Source organism: Mytilus edulis, chromosome 6 (assembly GCF_963676685.1).
Source record: "Mytilus edulis chromosome 6, xbMytEdul2.2, whole genome shotgun sequence".
Lineage (NCBI taxonomy): Eukaryota > Metazoa > Mollusca > Bivalvia > Mytilida > Mytilidae > Mytilus > Mytilus edulis.
Window position 1 is genome coordinate 47100679 of NC_092349.1, and position 19649 is coordinate 47120327.

Sequence of the window (19649 nt, forward strand, 5' to 3'; positions counted from 1 at the left end):
AAAATCAATTAACAACATAAATATAATATATTGAGGCTACTTTTTGTTATAGTAGTACCAGCAACGTCCTTTCCTTCCGAGGGAATTTTTCTATATACATTTATTATAACAAAAATAGAAAGTCAAACAGTCTCTCGGCTGAAATTGTTGACCAGATCATATTTCTAAACAAGAACAAAATGACCTGCGTTGAACCCTACACAACTGATTAGAGACATTTTAACGGTGTTTGTACACGATCAACACTTTCATGGATTAATAATTAACTCATCACAAGCCGTAAAAACTTACTTTTGTTTGTTAATCAAGATTTCTATGTAAACGTAAATGGTATGAGATGTATATTTAAATTCATTGAATTACTCTGTATTTGAAACTGAACCTTAATTGTTTTATTTCCAATTTAAAGATATAGGTGAGAGCGACATTCAAACCCAAAAGTCGAAAATAAACTGACAACGGCATGGCTAAAAAAAATAATCAGACAAACGATAGAGCAAAAATAAAAACCACGGAAAAAGTAAGACTGAACAACACGAATAAGCACAAGTAACTGAAGTTCAATGATGTTGTTGCCAATAAATGGACAAGTCGTATTATAAAAAAATACGAACTCCTAAGGAACAGACGAAACAAACATGTATATTGTCTACTTTGTCGAACTTTATATATATATGTAAATATTTTTGATTTTTGTTTGGAATTAGGTTCATGAAATCGAACACAAACAATTATTGCTGTTATCATTATAGGTTATTTATAGAAACGGCAGTCGGTAATTCATTGTTTCATTGACACAAACAAAACAGCATCAAGCTATGTTTGTAGTACTACGTTTGTCTTTCGTTAACATGTTTATGAAAGGTATTAACAAAAATACTGCATCCCACCTAAAATCTAAACTTTTCAATAATCATTTAAGCTTCACCCGAGTACTCGCGAGTACTCGAGTATCATGACCGAGTATCCGAGTATTAAATTTCAGATCTTTTGACATCCCTAATTATTATCGATGTAATATTATCAGGAATACAATAGTAACAACATTTGTTTGATATATACTAACAGTGACCGCTTTGAATAGTAAACTAAGAATTGATAGTAAGTCGTAAACAAATGTTTTTTTTCTAATAACTTTATTTAAATAAAACACACACATATACAAAACGAAAGAAAAGAACAAGGGGATTTCAAGGGATGTGACAAGAAAGAAAAGTACCTATACCAAAAATACTCGAAACATAATGAAAAAACATTTCTTACCTTTGTATTCACGACAAGTGGAAGCGGTAATAAAATTAACGGAGTTATAAATAAAATTAATTTTCTTCTGTTTCTTCTGAGGAAATACGTAATGCCATCACAACAGGTACATAAACAGTTATCAGTGTTTATCCAAATGTACTAGTATGCTAGTACTTGACTTAATTCATTTCCTAACATTCACTGACATTCGTTGCTAGAGTTTTATATGAGTTCAAAAGTTCAGTTCATTTAATTCTTGTCATTGCTTCAATTTTAATTTAGATGTACATAGACCATTAATGAAACGATTTAAAATAAGCAGGTTATGTGAAACCCTCCACAACAACCTTGTCAAACAATGTCAAACATTATCTTGAAATATTCATGATGTATAATTACCATTGTTTACTGCATCAAGATTTAATAGAAGCCTTCAAAAACTGCTATTGTCTGTGTTATTTTGTTTCTTATGGACAGGTTTCTCATTAGAAATCATACCATATTTTCTTGTTTTGATATGTTAAACATTTCCTTATTTCTATCGTATTTAATTTAAGTCAGATTTGATGGTAAAAATTATGGAATTACTCGTGTTATTTACATTTTGTTATTAATACTATTACGAAAATTGAGCTTTATGTAAGCAGATATAGCTTAAAAATTAAAATCACAAAAATACTGAACTCAGAGGAAAATCAAATCGGAAAGTCCCTAATCATGGCAAAATCAAATAACAAACACATCAAACACGAATGGACAACAACTGTCATATTTCTGACTTAGTACAGGCATTTTCAAATGTAGAAAATGGTTGATTTAACCTGGTTTAATAGCGCTAAACCTCTCACTTTATACAACAGTGTCATCAAATTCCGTTATATTTACAATGATGCGTGAACTAAACAGACATGATAAATAAAATAGTCAAAATATGGGTACAGCAGTCATCATCGTGTTACTTTTTTAAAAGAAACAATTTAACAGAACACAAAAGCATCTATCGGATTAAAATAATGACTAGACAAGAATTGCTAACATAGTAAAGAGATATTTTTCAAGTCAAAGCCATGAAATAATGTGTATAGCACTACAATGATGGCAAAAAACAACTCATTTTATGTTTTATTCACTAAAGTTTTACATTAGAAGGCATTCGTTTTACAAGCAATCATTGTAACAATGTAGAATTAGTGTTGGTTGTATTAATATTCATTGTTTGATCTGAGAGAAGTTTCCAGTCTGGATACTCATGTAGATTAAAGAATGCTGCTCCATATGTATTGATGGCCACTGTCACAATTATCACACAAATAAAGTTTAAAAATACTCCAACCTTCATCTAAAATTTGAAAAAAGACAACAATAACAATTTGAGGAAGTGTTTGATTTGTTCGATCGGGATAATTATTATTATCATATTTCAAATTATATGTATGTTCCTGTTTAATGGTATTTGTTCCTTTGTCCTCGTGGATATGTTACCAACTTTTATTTTGTTTTGTTTTGTGTCATCAGAATTCATTTAATTTCCAGAGGTCGGTTCCGTGCCATGCACTTAACTTAAACACAGTTTCTTTGTTTTACCGTTGATAGATGTATAAATGATTCTAAAGATAATGATGTATTGATGGCTCATTGTATACTTCATTTTGGTCATTTCCACGACAAAACGTAATTCTGAACACACGTTTCGTAATTGCCACATTGATCAAATGTTATTTTATTTGCTAGTTTTAACAATGGAACAATGCATTACTTATGAAAAATTCCAGGTTCGTTTAGCTTAATTTAAACTACAATTACTAAAATTGACATAGGGGGATTTGCTAATATACAATGCAATTACTGACAACAGCATTCAAATAAAATAAGCAGATTTTTGCAGGTAATTATTTATTTATAAATAACACTGCTTCAGTATTATTTGTTAATTACAGTATATGGTTCTAGTTTCAATATCAAATATTAAAAATGTCATTAAAAGAGGGATGAAAGATACCAGAGGGACAGTCAAAGTCATAAATCGAAAATAAACTGACAACGCCTTGGCTAAAAATGAAAAAGACAAACAGACAAACAATTGTACACATGACACAATATAGAAAACTAAAGAATAAGCAACACGAACCCCACCAAAAACTATGGGTGATCTCAGGTGATCCGGAAGGGTAAGCAGATCCTGTCGTGTTGCTTATGTGAAAACAAATCCGGTAAAAGATAGAAAATCTATGTTTAATTATGGAATGAATTCTAAATTTTACTCACCATATCAGTAACTTTAAGGTACCCGTATGAAAATGCTATGGTATTTGGTGGCGTAGCTACAGGCAACATGAAAGCAAATGAGCAGGCGACAGATGCAGGCAACATTAAATATGTAGGATGAAGATGTATGCCAGCAGCCTATATACAAAAAAATGAATATCATTTAACTTATTGAACCATATTATAACTACATGTTCAACAATAGGTATGTTAATATTTACATATTTTACATATAATATCGAGGAGGCTTTTTTCAATGGAGAAATTGTTTAATTCATTTCAAAATTAATCTTAATCGAAACGAAACTGTTTTTTTTTATTTTTCAGTCATCATGATAGTCATTTTTGAGTATGCGCATAGTTTTCAGTATGCTTTTGGATAATAATTGTTCTTAATTGTAAAAATAAAATCAATTCCAAAGAGGAACGAAAGATACCAGAGGGACAGTCATACTCGTAAATCGAAAATAGACTGACAATTCCTGGGTAAAAATGAAAGAAGAAAAACAGATAAACAATAGAACATGACACAACATAGATATCCAAAGAATAAGCAAAACGAACCCCACCAAAAACTAGGGGTGATCTTAGGTGCTCCAGAAGTTTAAGCAGATCCTGCTCAACATGTGGCACTCGTCGTGTTGCTTATGTTATAACAAATCCGGTATATAGTCTAATTCGGTAGGTCACATTTATGAAAGGGAAGGGGATTGTATTAACGACGTAAGGAACATATCCGATATCATTTGTGAAACGGTTATTCTATAACGGTCAACCAACTCGTGATGGCGTCCGTAAAAGTTAAGAAAGTATGATTTCAACTTCACCATTTGGAACTCAAATTATGTAAAAAAAAAAGTTCACACTTATTTATTGTTCTTTTACAGTATGGATTTTGCTCATTACTTAAGGCCGTTCTGTGACATAAGGTTGATTTCACCCACGTCATTTGTTTTCGGAAGATGGTTGTCTCCATGACAATCATTCTACAACTTATTTGTTTAACTCCATTTCAACAGTATTCAAGAGAAATATGCCAACAAAATGTTATCTTTGTAATGGAAATGTATTGATTGATTGTTGGTTGTCTGATCTAATTGAAAATGGTACTTTAATGTTACTCTGAAAATATCTCCAATACAAGCGAAAACATTATCCTTTTTATTACAGATTGATCATTGTTACGATAGTATGTATACATACAATATGTCAATTTGATAAATAACAGCGCTTAATAGAATAAATGAAGAAGACTTGAACTTACCATGTTTGCCAATACAGGAAGGACTATAGTACATGTGGCTGTATTACTTATAACCTCGGTTGTCAAGGAAACAATAAGGCATATTATAAATATCATAATCCATACGGGTACGTCTCGAAACACAGACAGCTGCGCACCTAACCATAGTGATAATCCAGATTCCTTTAAAATGGAAAAATTGTTTATCAAAACTGATTTTTGTAAAATAAAGATCTCCAGCAAAGATGCAAGGATCTTCATCAAATAAAAAGCTCGTATTTGCTTCGAATATACGAGAATGCAAAAGAACTATATACATAAAAAAAAATCATTTAAATACGAACGAAGACGTCAATGTCATTTTGTTGACATTTAGACTGTTCAATATTTAGTTCTTTTTTCCTATTGCTCTTGCAGATTTCTGGTTACGATATTGCTAGTTCTTTATTTTGTAAAACTCAGTGTTGATAGTACTTGAAACGTGACAGACAAATAAAATGATTGGTTGATTGATTAGTTGTTTGTTTTTTTAATTTATGTTCATTAGCAAATATTTCATGCATGTTCAGGACGAGACCAACTTAATAATTCCTACAAAAAGAAGATCTCGTTGAAATTAAACAGGAGAAACACAGTCTCTCAATTAAGAGTGTTGCAGTTATTGCCTTACTTATCTCAAAGCTTATGTTCAACATCTAATAGGAACTAAATATGTCTTTTGAATTTGATTTGAATTGGAAATGGATACCAAGAATGTGTCCGGAAGAATAGCAGAAAACAGTCAAAGACTACCAACAGATCTTCAACGCAGAAAAACATACCGCGCCCGCAGGCGGACTTCTACTGTCTCTAAACACCATATACCTCACTTATTTACTGCGGATTCATGTACTTTCGTGGATAATAATTTTCGTGGTTTGAAGAAAACTTGCATATTCGTGAATATTCAATAACGCGGTTTTCGCACAAAGTCTGCATACATTATTTCAGAAGTTTGGTAATTCGTTGAACATTTAAATTCGTGGTTCCTTAGTACCCACGAGATCCACGAAAATTGGTATCTAACAAATACGAATGAATCAACAGTATAACTAAAGAGTTTGTCGTAGAATTTACATACCTGATACATATTTTGAAATTTCAGAAGACAATATCTATATATATTAAAATTAATTTTCATACTTGACATGCGAAAGCAAGAGCAAATCCACCACCGAGTAGAAGTGTAACTCCCCACGGTATTTTTTGCACGAATGTTTGCCAGTCTAGAAGTGGCGGTATTTCATTCGTATCGTCCTCACCTAAAACAAATCGACTATGTACTAAAATTATGGACACGTTAAAAGGAGATAACTTAAGTTAAGCAATGATTTTTTTGGTCTTGGTTCTAATTATTCTAACTTGTTCATGTCAAGTTAGCGAATTAAGACATTTTACATATGAGTATTTTTAAAATAGGTGTTTCTATATTAATCGAATCATCATGGAACTCAGATAGCACATTCACATGTAGAAAATTGATATTCACCGCTCACAATGTCACGTGTTTTACATGTGATATTTTCACATTGGTTTTGGCAAAGAATTGTCTTGAAAAAATACATTTGCATTTAATTTCGAATAGCATTACGAACGTGAGATACCAAGCATTATATAAAAAATCAATAGAACTGTGGATGTTGTAATATATACCTGTATCAGTTTTAGATCGCCTTCTAGAAGGAAAAATAAACAAGCTAGTAGCTATTATCATTCCTGGTACTGCATCTGAAACGTACCTGCAAACAAATAGAAAAATGTAACATAAAGCAGCACAAAATAACTAGAGATGAAAAGCAAACAATACAAAAAAGCAAAAGATAACATAGTAAAACACATATAGCAAATGAATTACACATAAAATAGCAAAGGATACTATAATATAACACAAAATAAAAAATAAGTAGTAAGAGTTAACCTTATTCCATGAAGAGTGTTCTTCCGTTCTTCCTGAAAGAACACAGATGTCGATCGGATTTCAGAAGCTACATTCGTAATCATTTTCTTTTCATTCTTGAATTAAAAAGTTTGGAATCTCTTTTTTTATAAAGCTTTGAACTGATACTTCTGCACAAATACTTTATTAACTTTTCGTACTTTATGGAAAACGAAACCGTTTTAATATTAAGTATATATTCATCTATAACATTTTTGTGCAACCAACTCGTTTTTTTGGTAGAGGAATCCAGAGAGAATCACTGACCGTTGGCTTGAAAATTAAAATCCTAGTCAATACGAGATGATGTGGATTACACCTGTCATGTGCAGGGTTCGAATAATATTAACGGTACAAATTTTCCTGCACCAGATACGCATTTCGACAATACATGTCTCTTCAGTGATGCTCGTGGCCAAAATATTTGAAATCCAAAGCTTATATAAAAGATGAAGAGCTATAATTCAAAAGGTCCAAAAAGTATAGCCAAAACCGTGAAAGGAAGAATCAGAGCTTTGCATGAGGGAGATACATTCCTTGATATATAATAATTTCTAACATTTTGTAGCAGAAAATTTAAATAACACAAAAATCCGTATTTTTTATGCCAGTACCAAAGTACTGAACTCTCCACTTCAGTAATAATAGGCTATTGATACAGTATATGAACTTCTTATACCATTCGATCACAGAGGCCCTTACATGCATATAAAGATAACAGACATAGGAAGTGTAATTTTTTGTCCCAAGTTAGGAGCCTCTGGTCTTTGCTAGTCTTGTATGACTTTTTAGAGTTTAGTATGTCGTCCACTTTCACTGAACTAGTACACATTTCTTGTAGGGGCAGCTGAAGTCCGCCTAAATGTGTCTCTTTGAGTCGGGTTTTTGTCTCTTTGAAATTCAACATTTCCATTCTAAAATTAAGTACTGCTGGTGCTACTGTACAATGAATGATTTATAATTGCCTTTTGATGTAAACTGAGAAGCATTTTGCTCAATATGAATTTTGTTACTCTATAACACATACCCTTTCTTAAAGAAATGTCCCCAGCCAGGAACAAACTCTGGTTCTAATGAAAACCACAACAACACAAGCATTACAAAATGGACACAAACCGCTTTCTGTGCAAAACTAAAAAAAGAAGTATTACAATAATGTGATAAAAAATTTAGTCAAACAAGACATGGCAAATTGAAAGGCAAACTAAAGAATCAAAATCATTTATGAAAACTTCTAATTATGTCATTCATGCCTTATCCGATACGAAATGATGAAACGCCCGTCTTGCGAGCTTAATACCACGGTTGGTATATTCAGTCTGTCACAATTTAAATAACAAGTCAAAAGAAAAAGCACAAAAAGTTATATTCGAATTAACGACCCAAAATCATTATGAAAATTTCCAACAATCTATGGCTTGCAAGAATTTTTAATTTTTTTTTTTAAATATATGTACTATAAAAAAAATATCTGAAATCTAAAAGCGGCATTGCAACATGTTTTGTATCTAAGCTAGCTAAAATCGACAGAAGTTTATGAATAATTATTTTTTAAAGAAGTAACTTATGAATTCTCCTTAACAAAATTGCGTTTGTTTTTCTTTTCTTTTTTTGAAATACTCCTGGCTCATGGTATCTGTTTAACGTACTAACACTAATCCATGATATCTCGTATACATACGTTACTATTATTCATATGTTTTGGAGTTGAAGTATGATGTCCATTTTCACTGAACTAGAACGCATTTTTGTTAAGGGGACAGCTGAAGCACGCCTCCGGGTGCGGGATTATCTCGCTGCGATGAAGACCAAGTGTTGGTCTTCTGCTGTTTTCTGCTCATGGTTGGGTTGATGTCTCCTTGACATAATTCCAATTTCTATTCTGAATTTTATAACTTACTTTATTTCTCCGAGGTTTTCATACTGCTTTTGCAGAACCATTTTTATTCTTTCTGGATTTTCACTTGTTTTGGATTTTGTAAATGGGCCCCTTGAATTAATAAATTTTAAGGAATATGAACGAAACTTGTTTCAATACATAAATTAATGAATGTTATGTATTAATCAAATGAATGTATTGTATTGAATTGTGATAAGTGAACTTCTCACGAAAATGCCGGTACCAAGTCAGAAATGTGACAGTTGTTTTTCCATTCGTTTGATGTGTTATACTTTTGCCATTGAGTAGGGACTCTTCGTTTTGAATTTTGCTCCGAGTTCAGTGTTTTTGTGATTTCACTTTGTTTTCAAATGGCGACATATGCAAAACATGACACTAACAGGAATTGTAAGTTGTAAGTAAGAAATTCTCAAATATGTTGGAATTCATTTTATTGAGTTGTTTGCGAACCTGGATTTTTGTTTCAAACTCTGCGCTGTTGTTTTGTTTTTTGCAAATAATGAAAGCAGACAGCATCGTGTATTAGATGTAGCTAGCATTTATACCTAACTTTATTTCACTTGATTTAAAACTTGATGTGTGTTTGAGGTCGAACACTTATTCCTCTGCATGTTAACCCCGTTCTACATCGCATATAACCTTTCACTACTTCGATTACTATGACTCTTATTTGTAGACGTAAATGCTCGCAAAGAATGCAACTGGACGTTTAGAAAAAAGTACATCCAATTTGTATTCTCATATACTCTCTTAGTTGTTGCACATGTTTTTACTACCTTATCAGTGTTCCCGTGGATAGAAAACCCAGCAAACAGTAACAAATTCCTGTGGTGGGAATTTGGTTGGAGAAATCTCACTGTGGTGAGACATGAATGTGAAAAGAGGCCATTATGAGTTAACATGAGTATACTCCGCTTTATACTAACTCACCTCCAACCAAAGAACATAATCTGTAGAACTACCCAATTTATTAAAACGCTGACTACAGTTATAGGAAACCCGAAAATAAACCATGTAGCAAATGTTATACCGGAACTTCCACCAGCCAATCTAAACGAAAAGTTGGAAATAAATAGAATATACATGAATAATGTAGGCAAACAACTAGCATATAATTTATCAAATGTTATACTTGCAATAACGTATGTCAATTAGCATGATTAGTGAAAAGATGTGACAGGTCTGAAATATAGTAACAATCGATACTCCATCAGTCAAGATATGTTAAAATTTGCAGTTTTGATGATAATATGACTCTGTACCATTTTCTGAAGTTTGCTATCCATATATCTAAGTTATCTATTGGCAATCAATTCCCCAACACGTTGATGTTTTCTATTATCTGAAAGAAGATATACTCCTCTGTACTCTAACTCTCTATTTTTCGTTTTGATGCCGCGGATACCGTGCGGTCTTTTGCACATTCAGGCTTCTACATAGAAAACATTATCTCTCTATTAAGTCACCTATTTTTTTATAATCGTAAAAAGCCTTTGTTGTGAAAATCATAGAAAAGAAAGTAAGATATGATAAATTAACAAATTTTAATGTGTTTAGTGTCAATTTCTACGCTATTTGCATTTTTCCAACTTCCGCTTTTTGCTATATGGTCCAAAAATAAAGTTCCTTATTACTGAATATAAGATTTTGCTTTTAGATGGTCAGAGTTAATGTTTTGGGTTAATCATGCATATAAGTAAATATAAGGTAGATAATAAAATCAACGGTACCAATTTTGTTGCACCAGATGCGCATTTCGACAATACATGTCTCTTCAGTGATGCTCGTGGCCAAAATATTTGAAATCCAAAGCTTATATAAAACATGAAGAGCTATAATCCAAAATGTCCAAAAAGTATAGCCAAATAGATAAGGGTTGCAAGTATATCTGATGTAGGTAAAGGATGAATTTTGGGTAAGGGTTTAGTATAACATCATCAAGTAAGGATATTTCAAATTGTGATAAAATAATCACGACAAACATTGGTTTATAATTACTGATCGAGTTGTCCCTTGAGTACTAGGTTAGGTCCAGTACCAGTTAAAGTTCCAATGCCACCACAATTAGCCGAGTAACAAATACAGAGGCATACCAGTTTACAAAGGTCCTTTGACTCAGTGTCTAACTTTTCAAATTCAAATGTGTCGCTATCCTCATTGCTCTTTATCAACTTCAGTTTACTGCAATTTATTTTTATTTTTATTTTCATTAGTATTTTTATCTACTTTAAACGAAAATAAACTGTTTCATTAAAACAAATAAAGGATATAAAAGTTAACGTTTATTAAGTAGAACAAGAAGATCACATATAGTCATGTCACGTAGTGTTGTCATTTAAGCGGTATTTTTAACATTGTCATTGTAAGCGGTAGGTTTGGTTAGCAATAAAACCAGGTTCAATCGATAATATGGTTTTTTTTCTTTACCAAGTCAGGAATATGGCACTTGTTATTAGACAGTCTGATTCTCTGTATGTTGGCGTTTTCTGTTGTTTTTCTCTTATAAATGATTATTTACCTCGGTTTTAGTTTGTAACGCGGATTTTTTGTGTTTAATCGAAATATAACTTTTGAACAGCGATATACTACTGTTGCCTGTGCAGAAAGTTAAACGCGTTAACTGTATATGTCCACTGTTTTGATCGAACTTGCCCTGTTTTTTCGTGTACGTGACATAATGTTTGAACTTCAATAGATAAGGTCAAATCAGATTTAACAGGATGCATAATAAAATTGCATAAAGAAAAAAAAAAGATATTATTAAAGATATCAAAATAAGCAAAAGCGTATTAAACGTCTGGATATTTCAATATTTTTACCCAAAAGAACAAACATCAATATAATATCTACAACGCTGGCGATAACAAAGGTTTTTCAAACTCATTTTTTTCAAAAAGTTAATTTCTGAATGATATTACCTTTCATTTTCTTCTAAATTATCGATCTTTTCGACAATTTGTTCACCTGAAAATATAGTATTTAATTGAAAATGGTGTCAATTTCAGCACTATAGTTTATGGAAATTTCGTTAATAAGATAACACCATCTCAGAGACAGTAACTTTTGTCAAGTGATAAAAAGTACAAACTTTTCTATTCAGATTTCAGAACGTCATGTTACAAAATATTTTAGATTACCATAACTGTATTTGAAATATTGGGTACGCAATACTCGTATTTTATTTGTCCCTATTCACATCTTTTTATTTCAGTGTCACATATGAGTCTTTTGTAGTCTTTTGCGCGTCCGGTATTTATTTAAAGCTTAGTATCTATGATGATTGTATTAGTAAAACCATTAGTGTTAAACGTATGATAGAGCTAGAAATCCATGATATCTAGTTTATTGGTGTCAAAGGAAGAGAAACGTAAGCCCTTTCTTGTTAAGGGCATACGATACAGTTTTGAACCTGTATTTACAAGTTGATGAAAATTTGCATATAGGCTATTTTTTACCTGATTAAATCAAATATGTAATAAAAAATATACCTGCATGTGCTACTTTTTGAGTAAAATGAGGTCGAAATTTTGTATATTTGCTCAAAATTCAGATTTGTGTCCGTATTTTCTTTTTCGAAAGAACGACGTAACTTTTTTGCTTTAAAAGATAAACACAAATTGGTTTTTTGTTAAATAATCGGTAATTTCTGTATTTAAAAAGTATCATTAAAAATTATGCAATTTTTATTCCGAAATAACTCTATTTTTATAAAATGTTCATGAATAGAGGAAAAAACGTCATTTTTTGCTGCATGTTTATCAAAATTAAAAAAATTGCGCTATTTACAGTTTTATAAAATTTGGGTCACATAATCTTCTTGCAAAATAAAACAAATTGCTGTTTTAAAAAATAAGGGTCCATGCACTCGTTTTCAAATTAAATCAGTTTGAATGATAAAAATCAGTCGAAAAATGCATCTTTTCCCGATATGTCATAGTTTGACGTCGCGAAAATAACATTTTACGTTAGCAACGTCATTACCTTCCCTGTAACTGTATCGTATGCCCTTAAAAACCGGTTTCGCAAATGTTTGATTTTTGGCATTTGTGCCTTGTCAAATATAATAAGTTTTTTTAACAGCCTGCAGTGAAATATAATTGTTGTTATTAGCTTAATATATCCATCTCAATAAAAAAAAAGTGAATTTTGTGCTTAAGATTAGTAGTCCGAATAGAAATATTCCGTATACTCTAGTTATTTAGCCGTTGAAAGGAAAACATATTAAAAAAATATCATAAGAAATTAACCTATATCTTTCTCCTCTTGATCGATTGATTTCCCTTTACGTGCTCGAACAAGCTCAACCAGGACAGCTTGACCAATCGGAATCATCATGGATGTTGTTGCAGTGTTGCTGACCCACATAGACATAAATGCCGTGGTAACCATGAATCCAAATGTCAGCCTTCCAAAAAATAACGTGACAACAGATATAGATATTTCCAAAAACCTTATATTAATATATATAAATGACAGTATTATTGAAACCAACAAAAAAAACCAACAACAATCAAAAATGTTTATCAATGTTTTAATAGTTATCATTCAGTTCTTATAACAACGAATTCTCACCATGAGCAACATGACGGTGTCCTCTGTTGAGCTGAATATATTCCCTTTTGAGTAGCAGTTAAGATCAAAACGTGGCTTTTGTGATATCCGTCACGGATACTCAGTTTTTTTCATTTTTCTATGTAACAGAAGTAATTGGACTTTTTTGTCATTTGTCTTTTTTTTTTTTTGCCTTTTCGTTGCCAGTTTATCTTCTTCGACTTATGAGTGTTGAGTGTCCCTTTTGTATTTTATGTCTTTTTTTAAAGAAAAAAAAAGAGAAGCAATTTAAATAGTGCGAGATATTTAACAGTTATAGTGCTAACTTTAAAACGTGTTCATTCGTTTTGAAACGACAACATTTTGGGTTTTTTTAAATTCTGAAATTCACCAAATAGAAAACGAATTATATATATGTTACCATTTAGTAGACGTTCCTAGAAGGAGGAGTAACTTGAGAGCAAATCGTCTATGTATATTCCACTTCTCTATACACACTGCTACCGACATTCCACCCAAGAAAACAAATATTGTCCCCTAAAATAAGCATGGTATTCTTTACTATTGATGAGTATTAATAAAAAAAAAAAAATAAAAAAAAAAAAAATAAGCAATTGTTTTACAGAATTTTGGAATTTTCTTGCAACTATCTTACAAATAAAAAGCGTAATTTCGCATTATAGAAAGTCCACATTTAAAAAATGCTGGTGACACCAGTTACGTTACCATTCAAGAAACGTAGATATTGTGAATAGTTGCACAAAAGTGTGGAAAGCAGAGATTTACCAAAGATAAGAAATTATCGCGACGTCCGGAATATCAAACGGAAGTTAAATTCATTTATATAGATTAGTATATATGATATGAAGCACACATCTAATATTTGCAATAGACAACCAACAGTCCTACAGTAGGTTTTTTTTCGAGAAGGCGTGGCATTCTAAACACATGGGTATCATATTTCACGTCCCAATTCCAACCAGGCGTGTCTGTGTATTTATTCGTCCATTGCAACATTTCAGATAACGAACTAATTATGGATTGATTATCCAAATATGTTGAAGAAGTAAAACAGATGGTTCACATCATTTATTTAAAACAAGAAAGAATTATTTGCTCTTAAAAAATATAGTTCTTGTTACACATGAAACCAAAATAGTATTTGTTATTAAATTGATAAATATGATTACTATATTACCTATAAAAAAAAAAAAAAGTGCCTAACAAGATTTTGTGAGGTAGACGAAATTGACTTTAAAAAGATCGTATTGACTTTTGATGTCCAAAAATAGGCAGATCGGACATATTTTGACTTCATATACCTACTACTTAAGTTTGGGAGTTATTGTAATTAACATATTCCAATGAGACTGAATAATGCTTTTTTTTGTTATGATAAGTAATAACTTTACCTGCCGTAGCTGTGCGTAAAATGTATTTCGGCATTTCTCTTAAGAAAATGACTTGTTTAATGGATCAAAACGTCTTATTTGTAAACTTTCTCTTTTATCTCCACAATAGGCTTTTAAAAAATAATCTATCAACTGTGTAGTCGGAAAATTTTGTGAAAATAGAAGAAGTGGCAATTCTTACCTTTCATACCTTAACTTTCATTGATAAAACATAATATTGACTCGTCCAGTGTCCAGTTTGAAGGTCATTTTAGTTACCGTACACATGCATGCACGTTCTTATTATCAATAGTCATGTATGAAAAGAATAAACAAGTTTGAAGGTAAACTAATTACAAGTTAATCCAATCAAATTGCGTACGAATTAATAACAATGACCAGTCCACATCATAAACAATAATAGGGGTAAACTGGGTAGGGAGAAAATGTCAGATATTTTAAGTTCATTATTTTGCAATAACGAATAAAAATTTGTAAACCAAAAGATTTGCTATAATTCCATAAACATGTCGTTCTGTATTGGTATAGTTTTTGGATCTTTTATTTGCGTATTTAAGGCTGTAAAAAGTTTGGGCTTCAAAAGTCAACATAATTATTGACTTTATACAGAAAATTCGCCTTTTTAAAACATTGAATGTTTCAAAAATAATACGCGACAACAAAGTAAAATCATTTTCTAAAACACTTCAAAAATAATCATACAGATTGATGCAGTGGTATTGTCATAAATTGCGTTGGAGTGAACAGTGGTACAGCAAACGTCGAATTCCCTCACACAATGTTATCACACACTATAATTAAAACGTGTTTGATCACGATTGTGACAACGAACTACCTTTTTCATTTTTTTCTAACCACTTTTGATATATAATGGAAATTTAAAAATTGGCCTATGATATCATATGAGCTGCGTAGGATAACATTCGACCATATTATTTGGTCTATAGAAATTGATCTCATTGGCATTCATTTAACATCTCCTATTATATTGTCAGACGAGTAGAAAAGGAGTTTCAAAATGTTTACCTCTACAAAGTTATATACTTTATCCACAGAACCTTTAAAAAAATCAATTCATGGCAAAAATATGAATGTCTTCTTTGATCCTTCTTCATTTTTTCAGATATTTCCATTATTACATCTCTTCTCTTAATATTTAGCACTCCGTCATTCCCAATTCTTTAACTTTTGGTCCATTTATCTTTTTGTGTCAATTATTCTCTATTTTGTAAGTCCCATCCAAACCCTCATTTTTGCAAAAAGACAAACATAACATTTCTATGTTTTATTTGAGGGGCTTATCAGAGGCCCACGCACCTCTGGGGTGTCGGATTTTCTCGCTGCAGGTTAATGTTGTCTCTTTGATTTGTTTACCATTTCCATTCTCATTTTTTTTTTACATCATTTGATATAAAAAAAAATGTGGTATGATTGCCAATGAGACAACTGTCCACAAGAGACCAAAATGACACAGACATTAACAACTATATGTCACCGTACGGCCTTCAACAATGAGCAAATCCCATACCGCATAGTCAGCTATAAAAGACCCCGATAAGACAATGTAAAATAATTCAAACGAGAAAACTAACGGCCTTAGTTATATAAAAAAATGAGAAAAAAAAAAAAAAATATGTAACACCTAAACAAGCGACAAGCACTGGATTACAGGTGTATGTTTTTGTTTTTTTCAAAAAATATTATCTTATCTAAATAAATCAAATACTAGTGCATATATATTACCGAAATATATTTCGAAGCCAAATCTTTAACCCTGCTTACTCCCATCATTGGAAACAGAATAATTGGCAGCATTGCTGTAACAGATATAGGAATGGCTTCCGTCATCCATAGCACAGCCATTAACAGAAGTCCATACCCACATCTTGCCTCCTGTAAAACATGACATTACTAACAAATCTCTAAACCTCAAAGGTATATCGGATAATATGGTCCGAGAACACAGTTATTTCGTAATGTATTTATTTTAGTGTGTTGTACTCTTTTTGGGAAAAATTGTACCAAAATTATAGAAAACTTCATCGTCTTGAAATCAAAATATGGACACTTTTATGTTAAAGTCTTGAAATGTTTTGACAGCTTCCGAAGTGCTAATTTTCAACCTTTTTCAGCTGGAACAAATGACTACTTTACATTAAAATTCATAAATGTGTTACAGTGTAATTTCATCCCCCACTTGCTATTTGAGGCATAAAACACGAAAAAATACATTTAGAAGGGGTATTAAAAAAATGGCAAGTAACACACTGTCCACAATAGGAACTATATTCGGACAACGAAAATCAAGGGACGATAACGGTGTTCCCGGACCATATTAAATCAGAAAATCGCTAAATCTCATACGAAAAATTAATTTACTACATACAGTTCAACAAACATATGCACACCTCATACAAACAAAGGCAAAAGTGCCATGCTGGTCTGTTGAATATTAACACCAGAACACAGGCTAGGTGTACACTGGACAGCTCATTTAGTTAGTCATCGTTTGTTAAACATCCTGTAATATGTTTTTTGGTTGATTATATAGGGAATCACTGAAGCATGACTGGAGCCCAACCCCCAATATAAAAAATTCTGGATCCGCCACTGAAAAGTTCGGTAGGTTATATAAGTGGATTTTTCAGATGGGAATGGTATTGGAAATGAATAACTGTTTAATGTTTTCTATACACGACAAAAATAAAAAAAACAGTTATTTCACAAATTGCACCATTAGTAAGATTGATTTTACATGACCTAGTAACAGTGCCTATTTTATTTTCGGCGCAATCAATCAATTTTCTTTTATAATTAAACACTTTATACGGTATGTGGAAAATCTAGATTCAGATTTTGTTTTTGCCATTTGCTAGACCTGAATATTTTGTTATCAAAATGTTTATATGGGAATCAGAATATTTTTTTTGGAAAAAAAAACAAACCCCTCTGAAGTTAAATGGTTGCTCCCTTATCATTCATCTAATTTATAGAAAATATAACAAATATTGAAATTAAACTATGATACAAAATGTGATAAATTCTATCATACATTTTTGTAGTTTAAACGGTTTTCAAATCACAATTTTCGACAAAATGTGGCATGTTGATCCTGAAATTCTATCTGTTTTATTAATGTACCACAACTGAAAACCACAGATATTTATCAACTGTATATAAAGACAAAATCAAAACTACTCTCAATATTAAAGTCACCCACGATATTCTGTTGATTCTTAGGCTTTCAAACGCTTTAAATTGGACCGAAACCGAAAAAATGTTGCAATCTAACTTATTTATTTCTTGATTGAATTGTTGTACATATTGTCAATTTGGGGCTCTTAATATGTTACAGATAAACGTTAAACGCATGAATCTGACAGTTAAAATTCAACTCTATCGACACAAACAGTACCCGTATGTAAAATGTTTACGCCCACAAACAGCGCCATCTATATTTTTTTTTACGGCATCTTTGAGAACGATGTCCGCTCTGTAGTAAATTAGAACATTAAATTAACTAAAACGTAGAAAAGTAAGTAAAAAAACAAATTGAAAGAATATTTGTTACTTTTCGATATATGTTTGCTTATTGTTGAAGGTCGTAGATCTACGGTGGATATTTGTTTCACTAGCATTCATACCACACATCCTTATTTTAAGGACATGCGCACGTGAAAAAGTCGAAGGGAAATTGGCAGCACCAATACGAAAAACGAATAACGAAGAAAAGCCAAAAACCAGCTTCCGTCGAAAACTTTATACTAACCAACAGGGACTCTACAAAAAACAAGAATGTGTCCATAGTACACGGATGCCCCACGATCATTTATTTGGCATTAAAATAAGATCATATCACAAGTAAAATGTGTACTAAGTTTAAAGTTGATTGGACTTCAATCTCATTAAAAACTACCACGACCGAAAATTTTAACCTGAAGCGGGACAGACGGACGAACTAATGGACGAACGAATAGTCGGACGCACAGACCAGAAAACGTAATGTACCTCTACTATCGTAGGTGGTTCATACAAATTCCAATTCTAGGCAGGCCCTCTCCCTAGCAACATACTGGTATCCCAGCTCAGAGCCAAATAGATAAGGAACGGGAAACCAGTCTAGTCCAATTTGTTCCGATCCAGTTGTTCTTGAATACACATTGGTAGATAGATTCAATGTCAATGAATTGTTTGCCAAGGCACAAGGTCAGAGCGATAATTTGATTCAAAATATAATTTGAAAATTATTCAAAAAAGACAGAAGTTTGCAACTTGGACAATCTTACGCCATATTGTAATACATGTACTTCTAACTGTAAATTAGTATAAGGAAACATACTTCTGACAGCGTGTTTTTTGTAGTTTCAATTGTTTTCGGGATTTTCAGTATTATATTTACACTAAATATACCGTCATATGTTTACGATTTTTACTTCACTGTCCACAGTGATCACTAATGATACATATTGAATTTTGGAGAAAAAAGGGGGTGGCGAATAAGAAATTATCCTGTCCCCGAAATTATCTATATCTGAAACATTCGAAATATCAGCAGAAAAACAACATTTCCTACCTGTGTTTTCACGACCAAAGGAAGAGGTAATAAAAGTAGCGGAGTTAAACATATAATCAATTTTCTTCTGTTTCTTCTGAGAAAATTCCGTAAAGCCATCACGATATAACTGGTACATATATAGTTATCAGTTTATATTCAAATTTATGCTAGTACATGTACATGTACTTGACTTTATCCATCTTTTTAAGACTATCAATATTCACGGACATGTAGCAAAGTAGTGTATAATGACGCAATGTACTCACAATAATCACTATAGGAATAAGTTGCAATATGAGGATACATGTATATTAACTAGTCATTGAAAAGAAAGAAAAAAAATGATAATAAAGATGGTAATATTAAATAACAAAATGAAAACTATAAAATTAAAAAAAAAGGTTATAGTTTAAGAATAGCCGTTGTAGAAGGAGAAAAAATGTAGTTCTTATTGTAAATATAAAAAAAGAAGATGTGGTATGATTGCCAATGAAAAAACTTTC

General features: G+C 31.7%; 1 protein-coding gene across 1 annotated transcript; it reads right to left on the reverse strand.

Moving 5' to 3' along the window:
• Positions 1-1135: 1135 nt before the first annotated feature.
• LOC139527781 (Na(+)/citrate cotransporter-like) lies at positions 1136-19287 on the reverse strand. Its single transcript, XM_071323453.1, has 14 exons — positions 19165-19287; positions 16335-16484; positions 13601-13716; positions 12876-13033; positions 11547-11592; positions 10627-10809; positions 9559-9678; positions 8629-8718; positions 7756-7860; positions 6446-6531; positions 5936-6054; positions 4775-4936; positions 3511-3648; positions 1136-2584 (listed from the first exon to the last, which is right to left on the reverse strand). The coding sequence occupies exons 1-14, from the start codon at positions 19261-19263 to the stop codon at positions 2414-2416; spliced, it is 1743 nt and encodes a 580-aa protein (XP_071179554.1). The 5' UTR covers positions 19264-19287; the 3' UTR covers positions 1136-2413.
• Between the last annotated feature and the right edge of the window lie 362 nt (positions 19288-19649).

Coding starts and splice junctions, on each gene's coding strand:
- LOC139527781 (XM_071323453.1), bottom strand. CDS start 19,263: ATGGCTTTACGGAATTTTCTCAGAAGAAACAGAAGAAAATTGATTATA. Junction 13,034..13,600: donor CTAGGAACGTCTACTAAATG/GTAACATATATA, acceptor ATTTTTTGGAAG/GCTGACATTTGGATTCATGG. Junction 3,649..4,774: donor TTCCTGTATTGGCAAACATG/GTAAGTTCAAGT, acceptor TTTTGTATATAG/GCTGCTGGCATACATCTTCA.